Consider the following 21,773-nt stretch of genomic DNA (forward strand, 5'->3'; position numbering starts at 1 on the left):
TCACCAAGGTCCTGTCCCCTCTCCCAGTGTCACCATTGTGCGCACTTAGACTGCGTTGAAGGGAAGAAGAGGTTAGAAAACTCGGTTTGTTCAGTCTGGAGGAGACTGAGGGGAGACCTCGCTGTGGTCTTCAACATCCTCACGAGAGGAAACGGAGGAGAGGGTTCTGATGGCTTCACTTTAGTGACCGGCGACAGGACTCGAGGAAATGGCATGAAGCAGAGACAGGGGAGGGTTGGATATATCGGGAAAACATCTTTCACCTAGAGGGAGGTTAGGTACTAGAACACAGAGCAGGCTCCGCAGGGCAGTCCTCAGAACACCAAACCTGACAGAGCTCAACAAGTGCTTGCAAAGTGCTCTCAGACGCGTGGTGTGACTCTTGGGGTGTCGGGAGCAGGGACAGCAGCTGGGCTGGATGATCTTTGCGAGTCCCCGCTGTGATTCCACGGCTCCGAGCGCCCCCTCCCGTTCCTGAGGGAGCGCGCGCCGCCAATTCCCAGCCTGCCCCGCGCCACTCGGCCCGGCCCCGCCGACTACATATCCCGGCATCCCACAGCGGTGCCTCGTTCTCGCGAGACTTCGCGCTTGACGGCAGCGCTCTCGCGAGAGCGGCGGGCCCGGAAGCTCCACGTCGGAGGTCGGATCGGGACCGGGCGGCGGCACCGGAGCGGCACCGGAGCGGGACCGGAGCGGGACCGGAGCGGCACCGGAGCGGGACCGGAGCGGCCCTGGAGCGATACCCGAGCGGCGCCTCGGGACAGCGGGACCATGGTGAGCGCGGGCGGGCACGGGGGATGTCCTGGGGGTGCGCTCTGTGAGATCCATCCCGCCCCAGCCAGGCAGCGCAGCCCCGCGATCGGCGGAGCCGAGAGGCCGGAGAGGGACCGGGACCGGGACCGGGGCCGGGGCCGGGGCAGTGGCAGTGCTGCCCGTGGGGTGTTCCTCGAACCCACCGAGCAGCTGTCCCGGTGTTCTGAGTGCGTGTTGCTCGCCCGTTCCKGCCCTTGGGAGCTGCAGATCCCAGCAGTTCCAGGGACAGGCACAGTCAGTGCAGTTGGGCTTCCTTGCTGGTGTTTATGACACGAAAAATCAAGCTCTAATTCATTTCTGCCATCCGATGTCATGGCTGTACTACAGGTTGTTTTTTTCTTCCAGTGTCTAGCATATGTAACTGCAGGTTATATTAATACATGCAGTGTTCTTTGATCAGCTATCATCCACTAAGTTCTCTGAGATAAAAGCAGTGTTAGGTGATCTCAGCTCAGTGTTTAAATGAATTGGTAATGCCTCAAATATTTTAGAAAATTGCATTGCTAGACTTCATGCCACTTCAATACTCTGGTTTTAAATTGTCAGTGAAGAAAGTGGAAAATCAGAGCCTTCTTTGTTAAGGAAAGACTTTAACTTTCCCTTCCTCTGAGTTTCTGCAACACGGTGTTCTGTTCTAAAACATAATTTTGGAATTGTGAATGGAAGTAAATTTGCAATGGGCAAATGTTGTGCTCTATTGTAATTTTCTTTTTGGATTTTTCTTCTTGKTTTGTTAGGTGAAATAGCAGGAAGACTAATTTTCCCACATTTGTATTAGGAGCAAGTTCTCTTTGCTTCACTCTCATAGTTCAGGGACACCAGGAAGATGCACAGTGCATTTTTTTTGTTTTTACTCTGCTGGAGATACTTTTTACAATATAAAGAAATTCTGCATTTCAAGAACTAAATTGTTGTCATTGGTGGGGATGTGATGCTTCCTACAAAAACAAATACAGAGGTGGATAGGAAAGAGATATAGAAAGTAATCTTCTGTCTGCCTGAAAAGTAGGATTGGATCCTTTTATTTTAAGAGTAAACTCCAGGTTTCCTTTTCTTGTGCCAGTTTTCTCTTAAATAACCAATATTCCAATTCTTTTCGTCCCCAGCCTCTCCGACTGGATATAAAGCGGAAGCTGACAGCCCGCTCTGACCGGGTGAAGAGCGTGGACCTGCACCCCACAGAGCCATGGATGCTGGCCAGCCTTTACAATGGCAGTGTCTGTGTTTGGAACCATGAAACACAGGTGAGGGCTTGAGTTTTCCCTTATTGTGGAGCAYTCATAAGTGACAGATGTGTATCAATTATTGAAAAATTGAGTTCATGCAAGAATCTTAAATCAACACCATTAACTGACTGTGCTTTCCTCTTCTGAGTACAAAAGTCAAAATATTAGTAGAAAGAAAAGGACATACTGGACACTGTTAAGAAAATATAAGAGCTGATTTCAAAAATGGTTTTTTTCTTGACTGCTATAAACTTAACTATTTTTATTTTTAGACTCTGGTGAAGAATTTTGAAGTGTGTGACCTGCCCGTGAGAGCTGCCAAATTTGTGGCGAGGAAGAACTGGGTGGTTACTGGAGCTGTAAGCTGTTCTTCTCTTGTGATTTTTTTTCTGTAGCTGCACTTTCTCTAATTTATTTTCATGCCATTACTTTGTGTATCACATAATAATCTGATCTGATATGAATTTGTAGGGAAGAAGGGAATACATCACTACTGTTTCCCCGAAATTTTCTCCATTAAGGAAGCTTAGAAGCTTAAACTTTTCAAAAGAGAGCARTGTGCTAAGGTGATTGCCAGGTAGATGTAGTACTTTTATTGTCACCTGGAACATACTCAGCACACAGATCTGACTCAGTATTATTGGTGCTACTTTAATGAAGGTGAAATTATTGACAATCCTAGGTAAGGCGAGTTAGCTTTCCTCTTGTTCTTGGTTATATTAAAAATAGATTTTTTAGTTTTGCTCACCTCTAGAAAAAATTCTCTGATGTTATTCGGTGAATATACCTTGAGAGAAATAGTTGTATTCTAATCTTGGTTACRCATTTTTCTTTACGGAATTAATACTTTTTGGCTAAATTAAGGTAATGCCTAAATATTTTTGTCTCAACTTTCTTTTCCTAGTCTTCTGCCCTGTACACAGAATCAAAATTTTTTTGTCATTTCATTATCTTATGTTGCCACAATCCAGTTACTTTTAAAAATGAAAATTTGGTTGAAGTTTTTTCCATTTCATAATGACATGGAACAGCAGTGTGTAATTTATAGCCTACTGGATCCAAGTATAATTTGTGTCATTAGCAAACAAAATTCCTTAAACATTTTGTTGTCTTCAGTGGTAGAATCTTTTTTTCTAGCTCCCCTGCATTGCACAGAAGGAGCACTGTACAAGAGACTCATTTTCATGTGGTTTTTCTTCCCTGTCCTAGGATGACATGCAAATCAGAGTTTTTAATTACAACACCCTGGAAAGAGTTCACATGTTTGAAGCCCATTCYGACTACATCCGGTGCATTGCTGTGCATCCCACGCAGCCCTTCATCCTGACAAGCAGTGGTGAGAGTCCTTTGGGATATTTTCATATTCAATAACCAGCTATTTTCAGGCTTCTGTTTTCTGTGTAGTGAGGGATTGCAAATCTTTGGAAGACTCAGAATTCCCTGAACAAGTAGCCAAAGCGAGTGTTGTCACTTGGTTGGTTTTTTGGTAGATGCGTTCATGTTTTGCTAGATGAATTCTTTAATGGAGTATTAACTGCACTTACAATTTAAAATATAATAGCTTAGGTTCTTGTTAGAGAAGAGCAAAGAGCCTTCTCTGTTAATGTCTGCCAGAAGAAATGTTCTTATTTGTGTGGCAGACTCTCACGGAACAGCTCAAGTTCTGTTTTTTAAAAAATGAAGTAGTAGTTTAGAGTTTTCAGCAGGAAATATGACTTGAAAGCAACAGGTAACTTTCTTCTTTTTTCCCAAAAAACACTTGAGTTCACTGTTCTTTGAGGTCATCTATTTTACTGAGGTGTTGAAGACCCCCGTGTCTCATCAGATTTTGCCCAAGAACACTTAGATTGTGCTGCTAAGTCCTTTTCTTTCCTGGAAGCCTTACTAATGTAGCCAGAGCTGTGCAGGAGTGCAGAGAGCTTTGTGAGTCACAGACACTCTGTGTTTCTGTGTTTTGCTCTTGAAGGTACTTAAGTACCCAGCTTGGTTGTCTCTGCTTCCTAATCCTTAGCACTGAGCAGGGCAGGTACTGCAGAACAAAGCACAGGGCTTTGTTCCTTGTTCCCAGCCTTTAACATGAAGTTATGGAGGATTATGAAGTGTGACAAGGTGGTTATCACTCACTGAAGCTTGGTTGTTTTTTGTGKTTTTTTTCCAGATGACATGCTGATTAAACTCTGGGACTGGGATAAAAAATGGTCTTGTTCCCAGGTGTTTGAAGGACACACCCATTATGTCATGCAGATTGTCATAAACCCAAAAGACAATAATCAGTTTGCCAGTGCCTCGTTGGATAGGACAATTAAGGTAGAAAAACTCTATTTGAGTTTTTTAATCATTAAATAATTACCAGAAGTACAAACCAATAATCCTGTATGCATGATGGGTCAGTATTTTTAAAAGCACATACAATAATAGAATTTTGATTTAACAAAAACTTGGACATTGGTCCAGGTACCTGCTAAGTAATTCAGTAAATGTAGCAGATTACCTGTTGCCTCTAAGCAAGAAAAAGAATTAAACAAATTCCATTGTTTAGAGGTGTGAGCAGAGCATGGGCAACTCAGCATGTTTTGATGTTTATTGGGAGGAAGGACTGGGAGTTTGCTGCGCAGCTGCTGAGGTTCTTCACTAAGAAGACAACAGTGATTTTGGAATTCTGAAACATTTCTCTTTGGACCTGTAAAGTACATCTGGATACCTGCTGTGTTTGGCAAGGGTGACCTGGGCACAAAAGATTGCTGAGTGCACRTGTTTGATGTTTTGTTGKGTCTTTTCTGGCAAGGTGTGGCAGCTTGGATCATCATCTCCCAACTTCACCTTGGAGGGCCACGAGAAAGGAGTGAACTGYATTGACTATTACAGTGGTGGGGACAAGCCATACCTCATTTCTGGGGCAGATGACCGGCTGGTGAARATCTGGGACTACCAGGTGTGTGCCCAACTCCTCAGGAGCCTTTGTGCAGGTTGCCAYATTGGGCATAAACTTTCTATTGGTAGCATTAGGGTTTTCTCTTTTAAACCATTGATCCCTGCCTTTTAGGTTTCACTTTTATGGAGTAAGGTGCTCCTCTTTCGTGTTCAAGTGTAAATATTGCTTATCTATCAACTTTTTCAATTCTTCTCACTATTTTTTCTTTTGTTCTTTATTGCTTTCCCCCCCCTCCTTTATCATCCTGTGCACATTTGCACAGGTCCAGGTGTTGCATGCACACACATGCAGTTACTCCTACTTCACAGGAGTTATGAGGTGCCCTGTTTGAATGCTCTACAGCAAAGAGATCAAATCCAGGAATTCAATTCTACTGCTGGACCCTAGAATTTATAAATTCTTCCGTTCTGGATAGCCAGAAGGGCAAGACAGAAGTTGTTAGGTGCTACTTTCTGGTTGTTCAGGCTTATTGCTGTAGAGCAATCCAAGCCCAGAAGCTGAAGCTCCCATTGTTAATTTAAGCCTTCACTGAAGTAATGAGTGTGACACAACAGGGCTTGAAATTTTGCCACCATGCACAGCTGGAGACACCAGATAYATCTTCCAGTCTTAGTATGTCAAGCAGAGTAGCTTTTCTTTCACAACTGTGTGGATAAACATTCTTACCAAAGAGCTCAATTAGATGAGAAAATAGTAGTATAGCCACACTTGACTTGCTCTATTTTGTATCCTTTTCTTTAATGTAACTGGAAGAAACAAAATTCAGGATGCAATGTTTTGTTATGACTTTTTTGCAGTGAACTCAGCTTCCTGGCTTGCTTTAATCTTGTTGTGCTAAGCAGCTCTAAGAAAGCGTATTTTCTAGCCATAAACATATCTGAAAATAGAGGAGAACACCTCTGTCAAGGGGAAGAAATGTTTTGTTCTGGGCAGGAGGTACAACTCAATACAAACACAGTTTTTAATAGCTTAGCCCTGTTGCTTAAGCACCTTGGAAATGTAAGAAATACGTGGAAATGTGTTTTTGGATTTGGGGGAGATATTTTTCAAGAAATAAAGGTTAAAATGTAGCACTGTGTTCTCTCTTTTTTTATCAGAATAAAACCTGTGTGCAAACACTAGAAGGACATGCTCAGAATGTGTCRTGTGTCAGCTTCCATCCGGAGCTGCCCATCATCATCACTGGCTCTGAAGATGGTAATTTTCTATTTTCTGATGTCTAAAGGACAGGAAAATAATTTATGGGAGAGCTCTTGTGGTGTGGCTGCTGTCACATCTGCCCTCACAGTGAGGAGAGATGAAAGGCATCCATCCCTTTGTTTCCCCCAGGAACCGTGCGCATTTGGCACTCGAGCACTTACCGCCTGGAGAGCACCCTGAACTATGGCATGGAGAGGGTGTGGTGTGTGGCCAGCYTGAGAGGCTCCAATAACGTGGCTCTGGGATATGATGAAGGCAGCATTATTGTTAAGGTACAGTTCATGGTTTGAAATGAGAAAATTTGAGTTATCAGTGTCCTGTGTTTAGAGGAGCTGATCTCTGAATATAGGATAATACATAAAATACTGACATATTGGCAGTTTAATTGACATTTTAGACACAGATGGGTGATTTCACTTGATATTATCTACTGGAAGGAAAATCAACAATATATTTTTTCCATAAATAACTTTTTACTTGCCTTCTAGCTTGGTCGTGAAGAACCTGCCATGTCCATGGATGCAAATGGAAAAATTATTTGGGCTAAACATTCTGAAGTCCAGCAGGCTAACTTGAAAGCTATGGGAGATGCTGAAATCAAAGATGGAGAGAGGTTGCCACTGGCTGTGAAGGATATGGGCAGYTGTGAAATCTACCCTCAGACAATTCAGCACAACCCTAATGGACGGTAATACATTCTTTCATCACTTTCTTTGARTATTTGGGGTTTTTTTTAATAGATAGGGATACAAGGTACAAGAGCTGCTCAGTGGAGACCTAGGGGAAAGGGAAACCAAGTAGCTAGCAACACAATGCAGGAGAAAAATTAGTTTCATGACATTTTAGGAGTATATAAAGCTCCTGCTCTGTGTTTGCAATGATTACACTGGGCATGGGAGCTTTTACCTTTACAGATAATTTGCCTTCTTGCTGCTGCCTGTTGAACTGAACAGACACCTGACAAGTGYATCTTTTCTCCTGCCCAGGTTCGTGGTGGTGTGTGGTGATGGTGAATACATCATCTACACAGCCATGGCTCTGAGGAACAAGAGCTTTGGTTCTGCACAGGAGTTTGTGTGGGCACATGACTCTTCAGAGTAAGTCTGGCACATTTTTTCCTTTGCATTACATTTGCTGCTGCTACTTTAGTTTTGTTTTCAGGCCATGAAGACTAAAACCTGTGTGGATAATGGACTTTCAATAATTGGCCTGCTTTAAAAGCTTGCATTTTTAGCACTCTGCTACAAATGCAGTTGGTTTTTAGCTGCTTGTGATTTAATAATTTGCTACTTTGGAAACTGAATAATTGCTTTTGTTTACTTACAATTTTATCTCTATTTAGGTATGCAATCAGGGAGAGCAACAGTGTTGTAAAGATATTTAAAAATTTCAAAGAGAAGAAGTCATTCAAACCTGATTTTGGAGCAGAAGGTAAGTACTTTAAAAACAGATACATTGGTGTGGTTTTTGCACAATGTGGATTTCTTCCACCTTTATTTTCTTGCAGGCATYTATGGTGGCTTTCTGCTGGGAGTCAGATCTGTTAATGGCTTGGCATTCTATGATTGGGAAAACACAGAACTCATTCGCAGAATTGAAATCCAGCCCAAACATGTAAGTTTCTACATAGGATTGAAGATATTTACTTGTCTGTGTTTACTGATTTATATTTTTTTACTGAATTGATTTTCTTGAATGAAGCCAAACTGACAATAATAAAGTAATAACTGAAGTTTATCTCAGTCTTGGAGCAGAAAGGGGAAAAAAAATTCTATCGGTTGGCTTTTCAGGTCCTAAAGCCTCTAGAGTTAGTGTGTTTTACCCTTAATTTCCACATTATCCTTTCATAGCCTGGTGTCTAACAGTGCTGTTTCTGATGATACAGATTTTCTGGTCTGACTCGGGTGAGCTTGTGTGCATTGCTACAGAAGAGTCATTCTTCATCCTGAAATACCTGTCAGAAAAAGTTGCAGCTGCCCAAGAAACCCATGAAGGTGTCACTGAAGATGGAATTGAAGATGCCTTTGAGGTACCTTCTGTTTAAAAAAGTGGAATAAGATAAGACATGGTAGAAGAGGTCTTCCCAGAGTGCAGCAAGCTTAGTCCTCAATGTAGTCCTATTTGGATTTTAGTTTCCAGACCTTTTAGTATCACACTCTGCCTGAGGAACACTGTTCATTGCTTTTTTGGGATTCCTGAGGAGTGCATCCCGGTTTGAATCCCAGTATAGCACCTTGATACCTGCATTTCTCTTCATCTGTTCAGTATTCTCAGAGTTGTGGAGATTATTTTTAAAATACACTTTTGCGTCATAGCTTAATTTTTTTTCCTGCAATTTTCAAGTTTTAAAGTGCTATTGACGTTTGAGAAGTGAAAAAAAATCTCATGCTGGGAAGTGTCAGAAATCAAAATTTCAGAAGRAAAGTCATCTTTGATTATCTTGGCTTAATGCTTATTGTGGTGCTTGTTTCTTAGATTTATAATTGGCTTAGTTAAGAATTAAGGTAGCATTTATGTAAAACTAAACTATCATTTATGTACTTCTAATCTATATGTAAACTTACTTTTGCGACTTGCCCAACTATTTAAATAAGTATAGAATATGGAATTATATTTTGAATTGCAATAGTCTTTCTGCTACCTGGAAGTACCTTTTTGTGTATCTAATTAAACCAAACTTCCTTTGCAGGTTCTCGGTGAGATTCAGGAGATTGTGAAAACAGGCTTGTGGGTCGGTGACTGCTTTATTTACACCAGTTCTGTGAACAGACTCAACTACTACGTTGGAGGAGAGATTGTCACTATTGCTCACTTAGACAGGTAAGTTCTGCTTCCAGGTAGTGTTAAAAGTTGTCCCAGTGAAGTGAGTTCAAGGTGAGACATGTCACCTGCTTGCTGTGCCTTGCTTCAGCATGATAGGTAAGAACAAATTGGATATTCTGAGGCAGAAATGCACTTGTGAAAGGATGAACAGTGCTGTGGGGAAGTGTACATACAGTAAAAGTAGAATATTTTATGGGAGTATTCTTGCTATTGTAAAAACTAGCAGAGTCTTTTTTTATAGTTTTGTGGTGGATCTTTGGGAGCTGAGTGTTGTTTGTTTYGTTTCAGAACAATGTATCTTCTGGGGTATATCCCTAAGGACAACAGACTGTATTTGGGTGACAAAGAGCTAAACATTGTCAGTTACTCCTTGCTGGTCTCAGTGCTTGAATATCAAACTGCTGTGATGAGAAGAGATTTYGGCATGGCTGACAAAGTTCTTCCCACAATTCCAAAAGAACAGAGAACCAGAGTCGCGCATTTTCTTGAAAAACAGGCAAGAAAACTACTTCTTAATTTGATAACTAAGTAAATGAGTTTATTCACATTCTTAATTTAGTTTGCTAAGCAAAACCCAGTCTGATAACTCTTGTTAATTATCCCTATTTGTTTGGACCACCTTGTGTTCAGAGTGGTTTTGTTAAAGCATTTAGGATTGTGTTTAACCTGATAGATCCCAGCTTCACTTGCAGATTTTTATTTCAGGGCTTCAAACAGCAAGCTCTTGCAGTATCTACAGATCCAGAGCACCGTTTTGAACTTGCTCTTCAACTTGGAGAACTAAAAATAGCCTATCAGCTTGCAGTGGAAGCAGAGGTAATTATATAAATTTGGGTGATTGAGCCTGATAACAAGTATTAGTGTGAATCTGAGAGTCCCTGTAAGAAAAGGCAGTAGTATGTAGGGATGCAACACAACTCCCTAAACACAACTGAAATGCCTTCAACTCCTCTGATGAAGTTCTTCTGCCTGTAATTCAGGGGAATCTTAAAATGTGGAATGGGGCCAAAGAACATTGTCTGCTCAGAAAGCTATAGACCACCTGGAGAACACAAACTTGAGCTAAGAACCAAGCCTTCATGTTCAATACTTTACAATGAGAGGAGGAAAGACAGGGTTGAGGCCTTTAGGCCTCTGTTCCAGCCTTGGCAAACAGATTGCTGCACTGGAAAAGCTGTCAGGCAGTCATTTGTCCCATCATTATTATGCAGCAAATCAATCTCACACTTCCTGCTGTAAAATAATGAAGGAATGTTAACTTACACAAATGTCTTTCTGCACTCTGAAGTTAACTTGGGAGTTTTAAGAGATTTGTTACAGTTAAATTTCTGAAGTTACGCCTGCCTTCCCCCCTCCATGTTTACTGAGAAGGTATTTATTTGTTGTAATGTTATAGCTGTGTAGGGATCTGCTTTAAACACTCAGCTATCATGCTGGGGAGCTACAATAAACAAAATACCTCAAAGGGAAGACAAGTATAGTCATGGGTTATAGCACCTTTACAAGTAAACTTATTTTTTCATACTGAATGCTCTGAAAACTTCTAAATGCTCTTCAGTAATGTGAATGGTTTATTTATTTCTGTCCCTCTTTCTCTCTTTTTGTACAGTCAGAACAGAAGTGGAAGCAACTTGCAGAGCTTGCCATCAGTAAATGCCAGTTTAGCTTAGCCCAGGAGTGTCTCCACCATGCACAAGACTATGGAGGACTGCTGCTCCTGGCCACAGCTTCAGGAAATGCCAACATGGTGAACAAGTTAGCTGAAGCTGCAGAAAAAGATGGCAAGAATAATGTGGCATTTATGAGCTACTTCCTACAGGGAAAGTAAGTAGCAAACAAGARGTTCTGATGTTCTGTTCTGCTTACCGAAGTGCCAAGACACTCAGGTTCTTTGAGTGATTAACTACAGCTAATGTAAAACTTCATGGAGAAAAATGGTCATAGATCCATCACAGAAGAGCTCATTCTGTGTTAGCTGCTAGATTTAAAATCTGAAATGAAAGYACTTCAATATAATAGAATAAACAGCGAAACTAATACAAGAATTTGTCTTTATTAATATTACTGGTTAAAATCACATTTTCAAATCTTGTAGGCTTGATTCATGTTTGGAACTCCTGATTAAAACTGGGCGTCTCCCCGAAGCTGCTTTTCTTGCACGGACCTATTTGCCAAGCCAAGTTTCAAGGTAATTTCTAAGCATATGCAGAGCATGAATTGTGTTGTCAGAATTTGCTGTCTATAACAAATCTGATTTGCATCTCCAGGGTTGTTAAACTCTGGCGGGAGCACCTGTCTAAAATCAATCAAAAAGCTGCTGAGTCCCTTGCTGATCCTACAGAATATGAAAATCTTTTCCCTGGATTAAAGGAAGCTTTTGTTGCTGAAGAGTAYGTTAAGCAAAGTCTTACTAACTTGAGGCCAGCCAGGGAATACCCTCTTGTCACTGTAAGTAGAAGGTTTTACATTTGATGCWTTGTAAAATCAGCTCTAAGCAACTCAGTGCAACATTGAAATGTGCCCTGGTTTGGGTTTTTTTGGTGTTTTTTTTTTTTTATTTTTAGCCAAATGAAGAAAGAAACTTACTTGAAGAAGCAAAAGGATTTGAGCCTTCTGGAACAATGACATCTCAGGTCAGTTTAACTACTGAGTGACAAATTCTGAGGGAGAACTTTGCTATCTTACAGTAACATCTACCCTGGARAATATTTCACCAATAATGGACAAATTGTTGCTTTTATTACCTTGACTGTAAACGCCGCCGTTGGTTCCATGTTCTTTTTCGTCAGATTCTTCTTAATCTACGTATGTAACTACTAAATGCTTTGTGACTATGAAATTATTTGTGTGCTTCCTTACCTTGGTTGTAGTGTGAGTAATCATAGAGCCTTACCATTGAATTCCTCCTACAGAAAAATAATTCCAATTGCATTTTCAGAGCTTTAACAGAACATAACTTCTAATTTTGTTCAAGTCAAAKATACTCCACATTTGTATGTGAAAATCAGAATGTGAGAGTTTCTTAAAGACTGACCTTGACACAGCTCTTTGAGGCTACAAACCATCTGAAATTAAAACTGCATTGGARACTGAAGGAGAAACAGAAAATCTAAAATACTCTATTGTCTGTATTTTTTTCTTCATAGGAGATGCACTACAAAATAGTTTCAAACATTCCTGACAGACCAGAGAAGTTAGGTTACTYTCATGCCCATGCCTGTGTAGTGAATCTTTGCCTGTTGTACATCAAAGGAAGTACCATTTAAAGCAAAATCAAACTCTTATGCACATTTGTTTAAGAGTATAAACATTGTTAGGACTACCTAAAACAAATGAGAACTAGCTTGCATTAAAAACTGAAAACAGGACCCAAGTGTCCTTGGCATTCAGCTCATGATTACATGATTACATACATAAACCACTGTTGTCTCTTACAGCTGAGGCTGAATGTGGGAAGTTTTGTAGGACATAATTAATTCTCTAATCAAATACAGTTAATTGAATAGTACCATTGCTTCAATAATAGTACTAACTGATGAACTATCTTAATATAAAACTTGGGCAGCAGTGAAGAGAGAAGATGAAGTGTTAAACCATTGTAGAACATGGAACACAAAGCCCAGCAACTACTAAAATTTACTGTCAGTCTCAACTAACTTAATCTCTCCTGCTGAGGACCTTGAATATCACTTTCTAACAGCACTTCAGTATTTGAAATGAAGTGGTACTTTCTGAAGGTTGTTCTCATTTTATCAATTCCATTATCAACTGCTTCAAATAAACTGGGGAGGGAAATAGTCTCCAGTGGAGTGAGGATTAGAATCCTGACAGTGAAGATGTGGCTCAAGAATAACTGAGGGAAACTGAAAGAGAACCACTGGGAAAGGGGCATTTATAAGTCTGCTGTTACTTAGCTGCTTTTGTTGAAAGAATTTAAATTGAAAAAAACTAAAGGAATTTCTTTGCCRTTAGAAGAAGGCTGAAGAACCAGTTCCCCCTCCTAAACAAGAAGTGATGAAGACAGTTGTGCAGAATTCTGATAACCTTCCAGCAAGAGATCAAAAGGTACCAAAACCATTTTATGAGGGGAAGTATAAGCACTAAATTCCTTTTACATTAAAGACTTTAATTAGTGTGATTTAACAATGCTATTGGAAAATACCACTCCAATTGTCCCAGCAGAATGTTCAGAACCCTGCCCAGTGTATGCACACTGTGCACAGTAACAGAGACCAGTTCACCAGGCTTGGGGGGTTACAAGGGTGAAGCTCCAAACAGCTGCACAGAGCACGGTAAAAAGCTGGGATTGGTAGAAGATGCTTCCATACCAGGCAAGCAGCTGCTCTCTACAGCTTCTTTTAACACTCACATTCCACACAACTGCCTTAGCTGGGGGTTTGCAGAGTGTGCAAGCAAACACATCCTATAGAACCATGCATCCTATAAACTGCCTAACAAGCAACCAGAGCGGTTTCCCCTTCATCCAGTCTTTTCTTTCCCTAGACCCTGCTGGACTTGGAAGATGACTTAGATAACTTGGATCTGGAGGACATTGACACCACAGATATCAATCTGGATGAAGAGATCTTAGATGAGTGAACATCCTTTTTTGTGAACATCCTTTTTAGATGACCAAATAATTTCCTCATTTGGTTAAAACCCAAAGGAATGAAGTTCTGTGGACTATGCGCTCCAAGTTATTTTGATTTTTGTATCACGAGTGGACCATGTACATGTAGAAGGAAGTACAGACCCAGCAAGTGTACAAAGAGAATCAGCTTCTATGTGTTGAAATTCAAGATGTAGGCCTGCTCCAGAACATACTAAAAAATGTTTTCATTTATTAAACAATTCAATAAATCCTTTTAAACATTCTACTCCTCAGTTCTCCGTTTACTAGAAATTTTTGCTGAGAATTAGTAGAATTCTTAAAAAAAAACCCAGCTTCAGTAGTGTATATTAAAATACATGAAACAGGAGCATAGTACCTGAAAATTAGTATTTTAATCTGACTTTTCTCAGCAAATACACTCYGGTATATGGTTATGTTTTCACTGTGCTACTTAGCTTGTATCYGGTACCCTTCAGTGTCAATTCAGTTATTTTTTCAGACACTTCTAGCAAAAAGCTCTAACAGCACTGATAGTGGTTAAGGGTTAGAAGTGGTGTCTGTGTCTTGTTTTCACTATGGCTGCTCAAAGTTCACTTACAGAAACAAAATAAACTGCTGTAGTGATTCACACATATTTTAGTAAAGAAAACTAAATTCTACAGTAGTCAATTTCAAGTATTTATTGTGGACTTCTGTACAGAAAATGTTTAYAAACAGACTTAAAAACTTATGATGACCTGAGGTTTCTTTCAGGAAGCTGAAGAAGTAGCCATTGCTTCTTCATAAGCCTGCAGGGCCAGCTGGATATAACCTTCCCTCTGGGATTCTGTTTTCACAAATACCTGCARCCATGGAAGGAGAGAGGTTAAGGTACAGTTAACAGCACAGCTGCATCATAAAATTTCATCATGCCAGTGGCAGATCAAACACCTACAACTGAAATCCTGATGCAGCTATACATTCACATAAATTTAACAAAAAACCCAAACATGGCATGAACAACAGTTCTTGTTAAATATCTGCTTAAGGCAAGGAGAAATTTAGCCTACTAAATGGGGTTCTGCTGGTTGAAAGCAGAACCTACTTACCCTGTAGGTATGTAGCTTAAAGCAGAAAAGCTTACCTTGATCAGATCAAYTCCTTGAAGTTTCCCTTCTTTAGCTTCTTTTGCTGACTGACATTCAGGATGAAGCATATGATACAGTGTAATTAAACTTGTAGCATCCTCCAGCCTAAACAAACAAAGGCTCATTTTAGCAATTTCTTTTTCCTCAGAGTATTTAGAGTGTATTTTTTAATGAACTTTGCCCAGCACAGGCTGTCAAACTGCTGCTTCCATGGAGTATTCAGTCACTGGATTACACAGATGAACAAGCATCCCCCCATCTATTGCGATGGCCACAAGGCATTGCAAGGTGCACCAGGTACCTAACTCTATCCCTCCTGCAGCTCCARCCTGCTGGCCTGTTCAGCAGTAATACAGCCGATACCTCTGCAAAATACAATTAATTACCCAATAATGAGTGCTTAGTGGAACAACAGTTCACCAGAGGAGAACATTCTAACACAGACTGCAATAACCAGTATATTTTACGGAAGTAGCATTAGTAATCCTGCGACACAGAGCTCTCAGCTGAATTTAAAACTACCAAAGTGTATGGCAGGGAAAGACATGCCAAACACTGGTCATTTAAATTGTCCAGACACTTGAATTTTCCCTTTAACAATCTGAATACAAAACAGGAACCTTCCTGATTTTTCCATATCCCAGGTTTAAAAGCAAGATCTGACCACCAGTTCCAAGTTTCTAACTGAAACAGCAGGAAATGCCACCATCACTGCAGCTTGGAGTTCTGATGGTACAAATTTCTCACAGCTGTAGTGRTATTTTGAACAACTGAATATTGTTCCATTCTGGGAGCTTTGAATAAGTTTAGCTGCATGYTTTGTAGAAATCCACCCATTTAAAATGAAAGCTTATCTGTGTGTTGTTAAGCTACTTAGGAATTGCTCTAAAACCCAGAGTGTATCACCTAACAAGCCAAAACTGAGCTCAGTAGTACAGAATTTGTAGGCTTTTAAGATCAGCACTGCTCAGAGCTGGAAGTCTTCTGACAACTATATGGGAAACAAAAATACAACCCAACAACTTGGGGTTTTTTTATTTATTACAAAAGGCTAATTTCTGCAGAAACCTTTCTGTAGCTTAAAACTTCATGGACTGCAGTTGGTGCTCCTGTAGAACTAACACTTAGAGCTGGCCTATAATGTCATGCAAATGAACACTTTACTACATCTGACAGAAATACTGTTTTTATTTTCGAACAACGGTATGTTTTCTATTTATTCCTATAAGCAGGGTTAACAAGTGGCAAACTATACTTACAAGTCTCTGTTGATCATATCTATGAGTAAGCCATCTGTCTTCTTTCTGTTGACCAGATACCACACCATGCCCCCAAAGTGCCTCGTTGAGCGSAGCAGGTCATACTTGGCATGTTTCTCAATGTCTTCATAAGTGCGGTGATGAACCTGCACACACAAGCTTTTGTTACATTTGTGTAACAAAATGTATAACTGATGACAGTTTGTCCCCTCTGCCTCTCACTGAGAGGTTTCAATCTCTTTTCTATTTCCCTAAAGTACAGGAGCAAGCCACATGTTGAACCATGCTAAAGATTTATGCATGTTATATAATTCAGGGTGACACTGGGCTAGCCCAGTCCTTAGGCACAGACATCCTTACAATAAAAGGAAGCAAAATCACACCTCTGCCCTGAACACTTGGGGAGGGAGGGACATTACCTCTGAACCTTCACTGCACTGCTGTCAAGTTGCATCTACTCTTTCAGGAGAAAAATGCTAGAGCAAAGAGGTGAGACTTGACTTTGAGAAGAATTTACTTGAAAAAATGCCTATTAGAAGTTACAGTTTCTCAAATCACTGAGAATATTRCAGTTTAAAGAGAAGTAAACATTTTAAAGTCAAGTGTGGACTAACATATTTACCAGCAGCTATAGCTACTAGCTTTGAATAATTCAACTAGAACCACATTTTTATAGCTGGTCTTTGTCAAAAATAATACTCTCTCTCAAAATGCATTGTCATTTCCCTACCTGCCAACTCCTAAGCCAGCAGTCTGCATGACTGCAGCAGCAAAACTCTGCTCATAGCCTCTGACAGACGTTATCATCAATTCTGCTTCAATAATCAAAATGCCTGTATGAAGAACATATTTTGCATTTGCAGCACCTTTCCAGGCTGCTGCAAATTACTTATTCAAAATCTTGTTTTACTTTTCTGCGTGAAAATAAACCCCAAAACTCATCACAAGTATAATCTATATGGGGAAACAAAAGCACRTATGACCAGCAACTTTGATCCCTGGATAATACTTACGTTAATGAAATAAACCCTACAATTCTTCATTAATTTTGTTGGGGTTTTGAGGGGTTTTTTTTRCTAGAAAAATGAAAAGTGAACTCACTCTGATATAGTCAGATGAATCTGGCTCAAACTGTGCAATGCACATGTTAAGGAGATCTTCRTGACGGTCTTGCTGAAATACAGTCTGAAACAACAATTCAAATTCAAAAGCAGATTATGTAATCACACCATCCCAACTCTCCAAAATCAAAACAGCAGCCACAACGTTCTGTAGAGTGAGTAACCCCTTCCTCAAAAGACAAAATGGAYAGAAGTACAGGAACTGCTTTGACATTAATATAATGTTAATCTTGAAAATGTACAATTGTTTCTAGTATGACACAGTACTTACACGATTTGCCAGGCCCTAACCTGAAACTTTGTTCCAAGCATTTTAACTAACTTACAGTGATAAGTTGTTCAAAACAGAATTAAAGCAGCTGAACACACATGTAGAGTTACTCTGCCCAAAGAACAGTCACTGTCAGACTGCAATGAAATAAAAGCACTCAGTTTCAAAGCAAGGAAGAGCTTACCCCAAGGTTTTCATCCTTGAATAACGTGGGGGGAATCACTTTGCGCCCTTCCTTTGGGAAGAATATCTGTATCATCCTGTCTCGTTCCTCCCAGGTTGCTTTGCGTAGCACCCCATTTGGTTCTCTAACTACAATGAAACGTTCCTGRAAATGAGGAAAAAACAAGCATTATCTCACAGAGCCTTCTTTTCATAGTCAGAATCATTCTAACAGATTCTTATTTTGCAAAGTCCTTCTACTCCTAAACTCACCCTAATAACTAACACCTGCTTCTAACTGACTGTTGCTCTGTGCAAGATTCATCACTTCTGCCTTGCTAATTAAGTGCTGATTTGCAGCTCAGTTTTACTGTATGACAACTGTGCATGTGCCAACACTAAAAGCTGCAGCTCTGTGARGTTTAGAGGTAGCATAACTCATACTCTGACAGGAAGTTAGCCTGATCTTATCATTTGATAATCCATACAAAATTAAGAATGTAAGTGTCATGCACTTCTGTACCTTTATCCAGAGGTAGGTACTACAAGTAAGAGCAAGTGCAAGGCAAAAAATACAACAAATTAAATAATATAGTCAGATCTGTTCACAACTGTAATCAGTTTAGGGTGGCAAATGGGAAAATTTGACARGGAAGTTTTCAATATGGTGCAGCAGGAGAATAAATAGCAACTTCCTGGAGAAAGCTCTCAGATGGAAGACTAGGCAATTCATTTCACAGGATCATCACCATGTGCACATTTGAACCATATGAAAACTTCTTAGACTCATATCTTCATTAAGAATTTTTCCAGCCTCTTATTACTGGTACTTAAAGACAATCAAATGTTCCATTACACAAAGGAAACTTTATGCCTATACTCCATAATTCCATTAGACAACTATTTCTTTACAGCTTTCCTGTGAATTCATTCATCATTTGCACAGCTTTCCACCAGATCTTTGCAACTGTGAAGTAGTTCCATGTTACAAWGTAAAACTTCTAGGAAGTATGGACAAACTCTGGACCCCATCTSCTCATAAAATAATTAACTAACTACCACAGCACTTTCCCCCATGCCTGCTTTTGAGTAGTAGAATGTAATTAATGATTATCAATTAGAAGCAAGCATTTAGAAATATGTTTTTCTCTATTGCCTTGTACCACACTAAATTTTCAACTCTTCAGCCTTTTTGCAAACTGATATAACTACATTTCCATTAAAGCATATTTTGAATACAAATCAATATTGTYGATCACATTACTTACACGATGTGGAATGGAATAACTTAAATCTGTAAACACATATTTTGCAGTTTCAGTGCCTTCAAGRATTTTGTCTTCTGCTAAGACATCATCAATTGGCTCTCGTTCATTCAAAACAGGAGGCATGATTAGTTTTTCTTTAGCTTCCCCAATAGCTTTTCTTGTGGCCTTGTGGAAAAAAAAGTAGTTTAATTTTACAATTAAAAATATTGTCCTATTGGAAAGAGAATATACAATTTGGGGACAAATATTTTAATTTAGAAAAGGTTGGGGTTTTTTGCCTTGGGACGGTGAGACAAAAAGAGACATTAATTCAACCCCTAGGTAGGTGAATTTCATGTAAACAATTCACCACTACTGAAACTTTGACAAAAKACCGGAGGAAGTTCCAAGACTACARTGGACAAACCATTGCGACCACAAAGTTTATTTCAGGTATTTTTTCCATGGGTAAATTTCCCCCAAAGCAGAAACCACAATCAACAGTTTGTACATAGCTTTAATTGTGTCTAGGGAAGAACCAGRTTAAGTCAGGTCACTCTGCCATCCTGAACCAAATCAGACCTCAGGGGAGAAAAAAGAGCAGTCAAAGGATTCCCAGGGCTATAACTTAAGACAGTTTGGAAGCATAACAGGATAATAAAAAGAAACTGTCACTCAAGAAAAGGATCTGATTTTTATCCATAATCCATCAAAATCATACAAAATTCATCAAAATATACAAGCTATTTCAAGTGAAGAAACACTGATTTACATTACTTTAGGGAAGGACCTGAAACAAAGTAAAGAAACCAACGTGTTTTCAAGGGCAGAAATAAAGAAGGCAGAAATACGGGCTATTACAGTCATTTTGCTAAAACCAACACTTACTTCCGAAGGAAGCAGAGCAGCCTACCTCTTCCAGCTGAGCTTCGGTCATCAGTTTGTACTGGGGGGGCTTGAGGTCCCTTTTCACGGGCCGGAAYACCTTGTGCAGGTCGAGTCCCGTCATTTTGTAAAGCAGCGTCTGGACCGCTTCGTCCGTGAAGGCGGGCTTGGGCTTGGCGGCCTTTCCCTCTGCGGGAGGGGACACAGGCTGTTAAACCATGCTGAGGGGCCGCCCGCGGTCACGGTCACTYCCTGCCCTCACGGCTCCTCCCGCCCCCGCCGGCATCTCCGCGGCCCCACAGCCGTCCCGACCCGCATCCCTGACCAGGGGGACGGCAGTCATGCGGAGCGCGGGGGGCTGAACCCCGATCCTGGGGCAGCCGGGAGAGCTGAGGGTGTCCCCGGATCCCCTCACGTACCGCCCGTGTCCGCCGGCAGAGCCCACAGCGCCCGCAGCCGGGAGCGCTGAGGGTGTCCCCGGATCCCCTCACGTACCGCCCGTGTCCGCCGCCAGCCCCCGCCGCGCCGGCAGAGCCCACAGCGCCCTGAGCCGCGCGGGCAGCGCCGCCGAGCCCCGCGCCCCCAGCGCCGCCATCTTTGCTCCCGCCCCTTCCCGCCCCGCGGCGCGCCGGGAAATGGAGTCAGGGAGTGGGGAATAGCCCGGGCTGCCGGGGACYCACCGGCATCAGCGAGCCCTGCTCCCGGCCCTGCACAGCAGTGTCACCAAGAATCACACCATATGGCCGAGAGTGTTGACCAAATGCTGCTTGAACTCAGACAGGCTTGGTACTGTGACCACTGCCCTGAGGAGCCGGTTCTCGTGCCCAGCCATTCTGGGCGAAGAGCGTTTTYCKGATWCCCAGCCTAAAGCTCYCCTGACTCAGCTTCATGCCGTTCCCTCGGATGCTGTCACTGGCCACCAGARATCAGTGGTTGCCCCTCGCTTCCCCTCATGAGGAAGCTGTAGACTGCTGTGAGGTGTCCCCTGAGTCTCCTCCCGGCGTGAGGGAGACACGCGGTCCCCGGCACTTTTCCCCGAAGCAAAAAGGGGCAAGAACGATGTGGTTCCAAGTGCTCCCAGCGCGTTTGTGCCGTTCAAGCGCTGCTGAGGCGGCTGAGGGCCGGTGAGGGAGGGAACCCATTCTGCCRCTGTGGGGCAATGCCGGCGGAGCGAGGGGCAGCCGCTCAGGGCGCGGAGCCGGGGTGCGCCTGATGTGTTCCCTTGCTTAACGGGGAGACTCAGAAGGAGGAAAAAAGGTGGAACTGAGGGCACCGYGCACGATTAAACCACTGTAAAGCTATGAATGCCCGCGTGGTGCGGGCAGAAGCGGATGCGCTGCAGCGGCAGCTGGCGGTGTGAGGGGCGGGCGGGCAGCTCTGGCCCYGTATCCTGGGCAGGCTGTCCGAGAGCGAGGAGAACGGGGGGAATTCACACACTAAAGCCCACCTGGCTCTCCCTGCTATTTCAGCACCTGCTGGTGCCTGGCAGCACCTGGGCTGTGCGGGGAGTTGGCCTCCTCAGCCCGGCCACAGCKACACTGCCGCCCATGGGAAGGAAGGAGTCGCTCCCCTCACGTTCAGGGAGCTTTAAGCTTTTGTAAAGCAAGGAAAATACTTAACTATATTTAAGCATAAAGCCAAAATTAACTTTATACCCAATAATTATGACGTGTYGCATCTAATGGATGTGAAGAGAGGGTATTGACTTCTTAGAAGTGAGTCTATTTCAGGGGGTTGAAGGTTTATTATGACTYGAAGTTTATTTATTCTAGCTGTTCTTTATCTTCTCTTGTGAATTTCAGTCTTACTAACTGTACTTAGGGGGTGTGAAACAGAAAGAATTTGATCTGAAAGGTCCTTTCCAAGCTTGATTTTYCTATGATTTTCTTGCCAGCAGGCAAGTCTCTCTCCAAGAGCCCAGAATGCTTCAAGTTCCAGTGCAAGCTGGCTGACGGGTTCCCCTTGAAAGAGAAAAGATTTCATCTCCAGGAGGGGCAATGTGGAAACACAGGTAATGTGCTTAAATTCTGTAGATTTCCATTTGTTTTAAACTCTAGTGKGTTGATCGTTGCTTTGCCAAATCAAAGTTTAAATT

At 41.7% G+C, this 21,773-nt stretch overlaps 2 protein-coding genes across 7 annotated transcripts; one reads left to right on the top strand and one right to left on the bottom strand.

Annotated features, from left to right (window-relative positions):
- The first annotated feature begins 616 nt into the window (after positions 1 to 616).
- COPB2 (COPI coat complex subunit beta 2) lies at positions 617 to 13,871 on the top strand. Of its 5 annotated transcripts, none has more exons than XM_057377456.1 (23): positions 624 to 701; positions 746 to 774; positions 1,920 to 2,057; positions 2,312 to 2,398; positions 3,249 to 3,375; positions 4,198 to 4,346; positions 4,825 to 4,971; positions 6,069 to 6,168; positions 6,301 to 6,443; positions 6,660 to 6,859; positions 7,158 to 7,268; positions 7,514 to 7,602; positions 7,679 to 7,785; positions 8,057 to 8,200; positions 8,861 to 8,991; positions 9,283 to 9,490; positions 9,700 to 9,810; positions 10,604 to 10,818; positions 11,090 to 11,182; positions 11,262 to 11,442; positions 11,559 to 11,627; positions 12,967 to 13,059; positions 13,498 to 13,871. In XM_057377456.1, the coding sequence occupies exons 2-23, from the start codon at positions 772 to 774 to the stop codon at positions 13,591 to 13,593; spliced, it is 2,742 nt and encodes a 913-aa protein (XP_057233439.1). In that variant the 5' UTR covers positions 624 to 701; positions 746 to 771; the 3' UTR covers positions 13,594 to 13,871. The 5 variants fall into 5 exon arrangements, with proteins under 5 accessions (XP_057233437.1, XP_057233438.1, XP_057233439.1 ...); XM_057377457.1 differs by having other exon boundaries at positions 633 to 690; XM_057377458.1 differs by having other exon boundaries at positions 638 to 679.
- A 388-nt stretch (positions 13,872 to 14,259) lies between these two features.
- Positions 14,260 to 20,274, bottom strand: MRPS22 (mitochondrial ribosomal protein S22). Of its 2 annotated transcripts, none has more exons than XM_057377459.1 (8): positions 20,174 to 20,274; positions 19,707 to 19,867; positions 18,815 to 18,979; positions 17,569 to 17,712; positions 17,094 to 17,177; positions 15,993 to 16,138; positions 14,730 to 14,838; positions 14,260 to 14,448 (listed from the first exon to the last, which is right to left on the bottom strand). In XM_057377459.1, the coding sequence occupies exons 1-8, from the start codon at positions 20,271 to 20,273 to the stop codon at positions 14,356 to 14,358; spliced, it is 1,002 nt and encodes a 333-aa protein (XP_057233442.1). In that variant the 5' UTR covers position 20,274; the 3' UTR covers positions 14,260 to 14,355. The 2 variants fall into 2 exon arrangements, with proteins under 2 accessions (XP_057233442.1, XP_057233443.1); XM_057377460.1 differs by lacking the exon at positions 20,174 to 20,274 and adding an exon at positions 20,098 to 20,116 and having other exon boundaries at positions 14,261 to 14,448.
- Positions 20,275 to 21,773: the final 1,499 nt, after the last annotated feature.

This window comes from Malurus melanocephalus, unplaced genomic scaffold, assembly GCF_030028575.1.
Source record: "Malurus melanocephalus ecotype Western Australia unplaced genomic scaffold, MMel_1.1 scaffold_317, whole genome shotgun sequence".
NCBI classification, from domain to species: Eukaryota; Metazoa; Chordata; class Aves; order Passeriformes; family Maluridae; genus Malurus; species Malurus melanocephalus.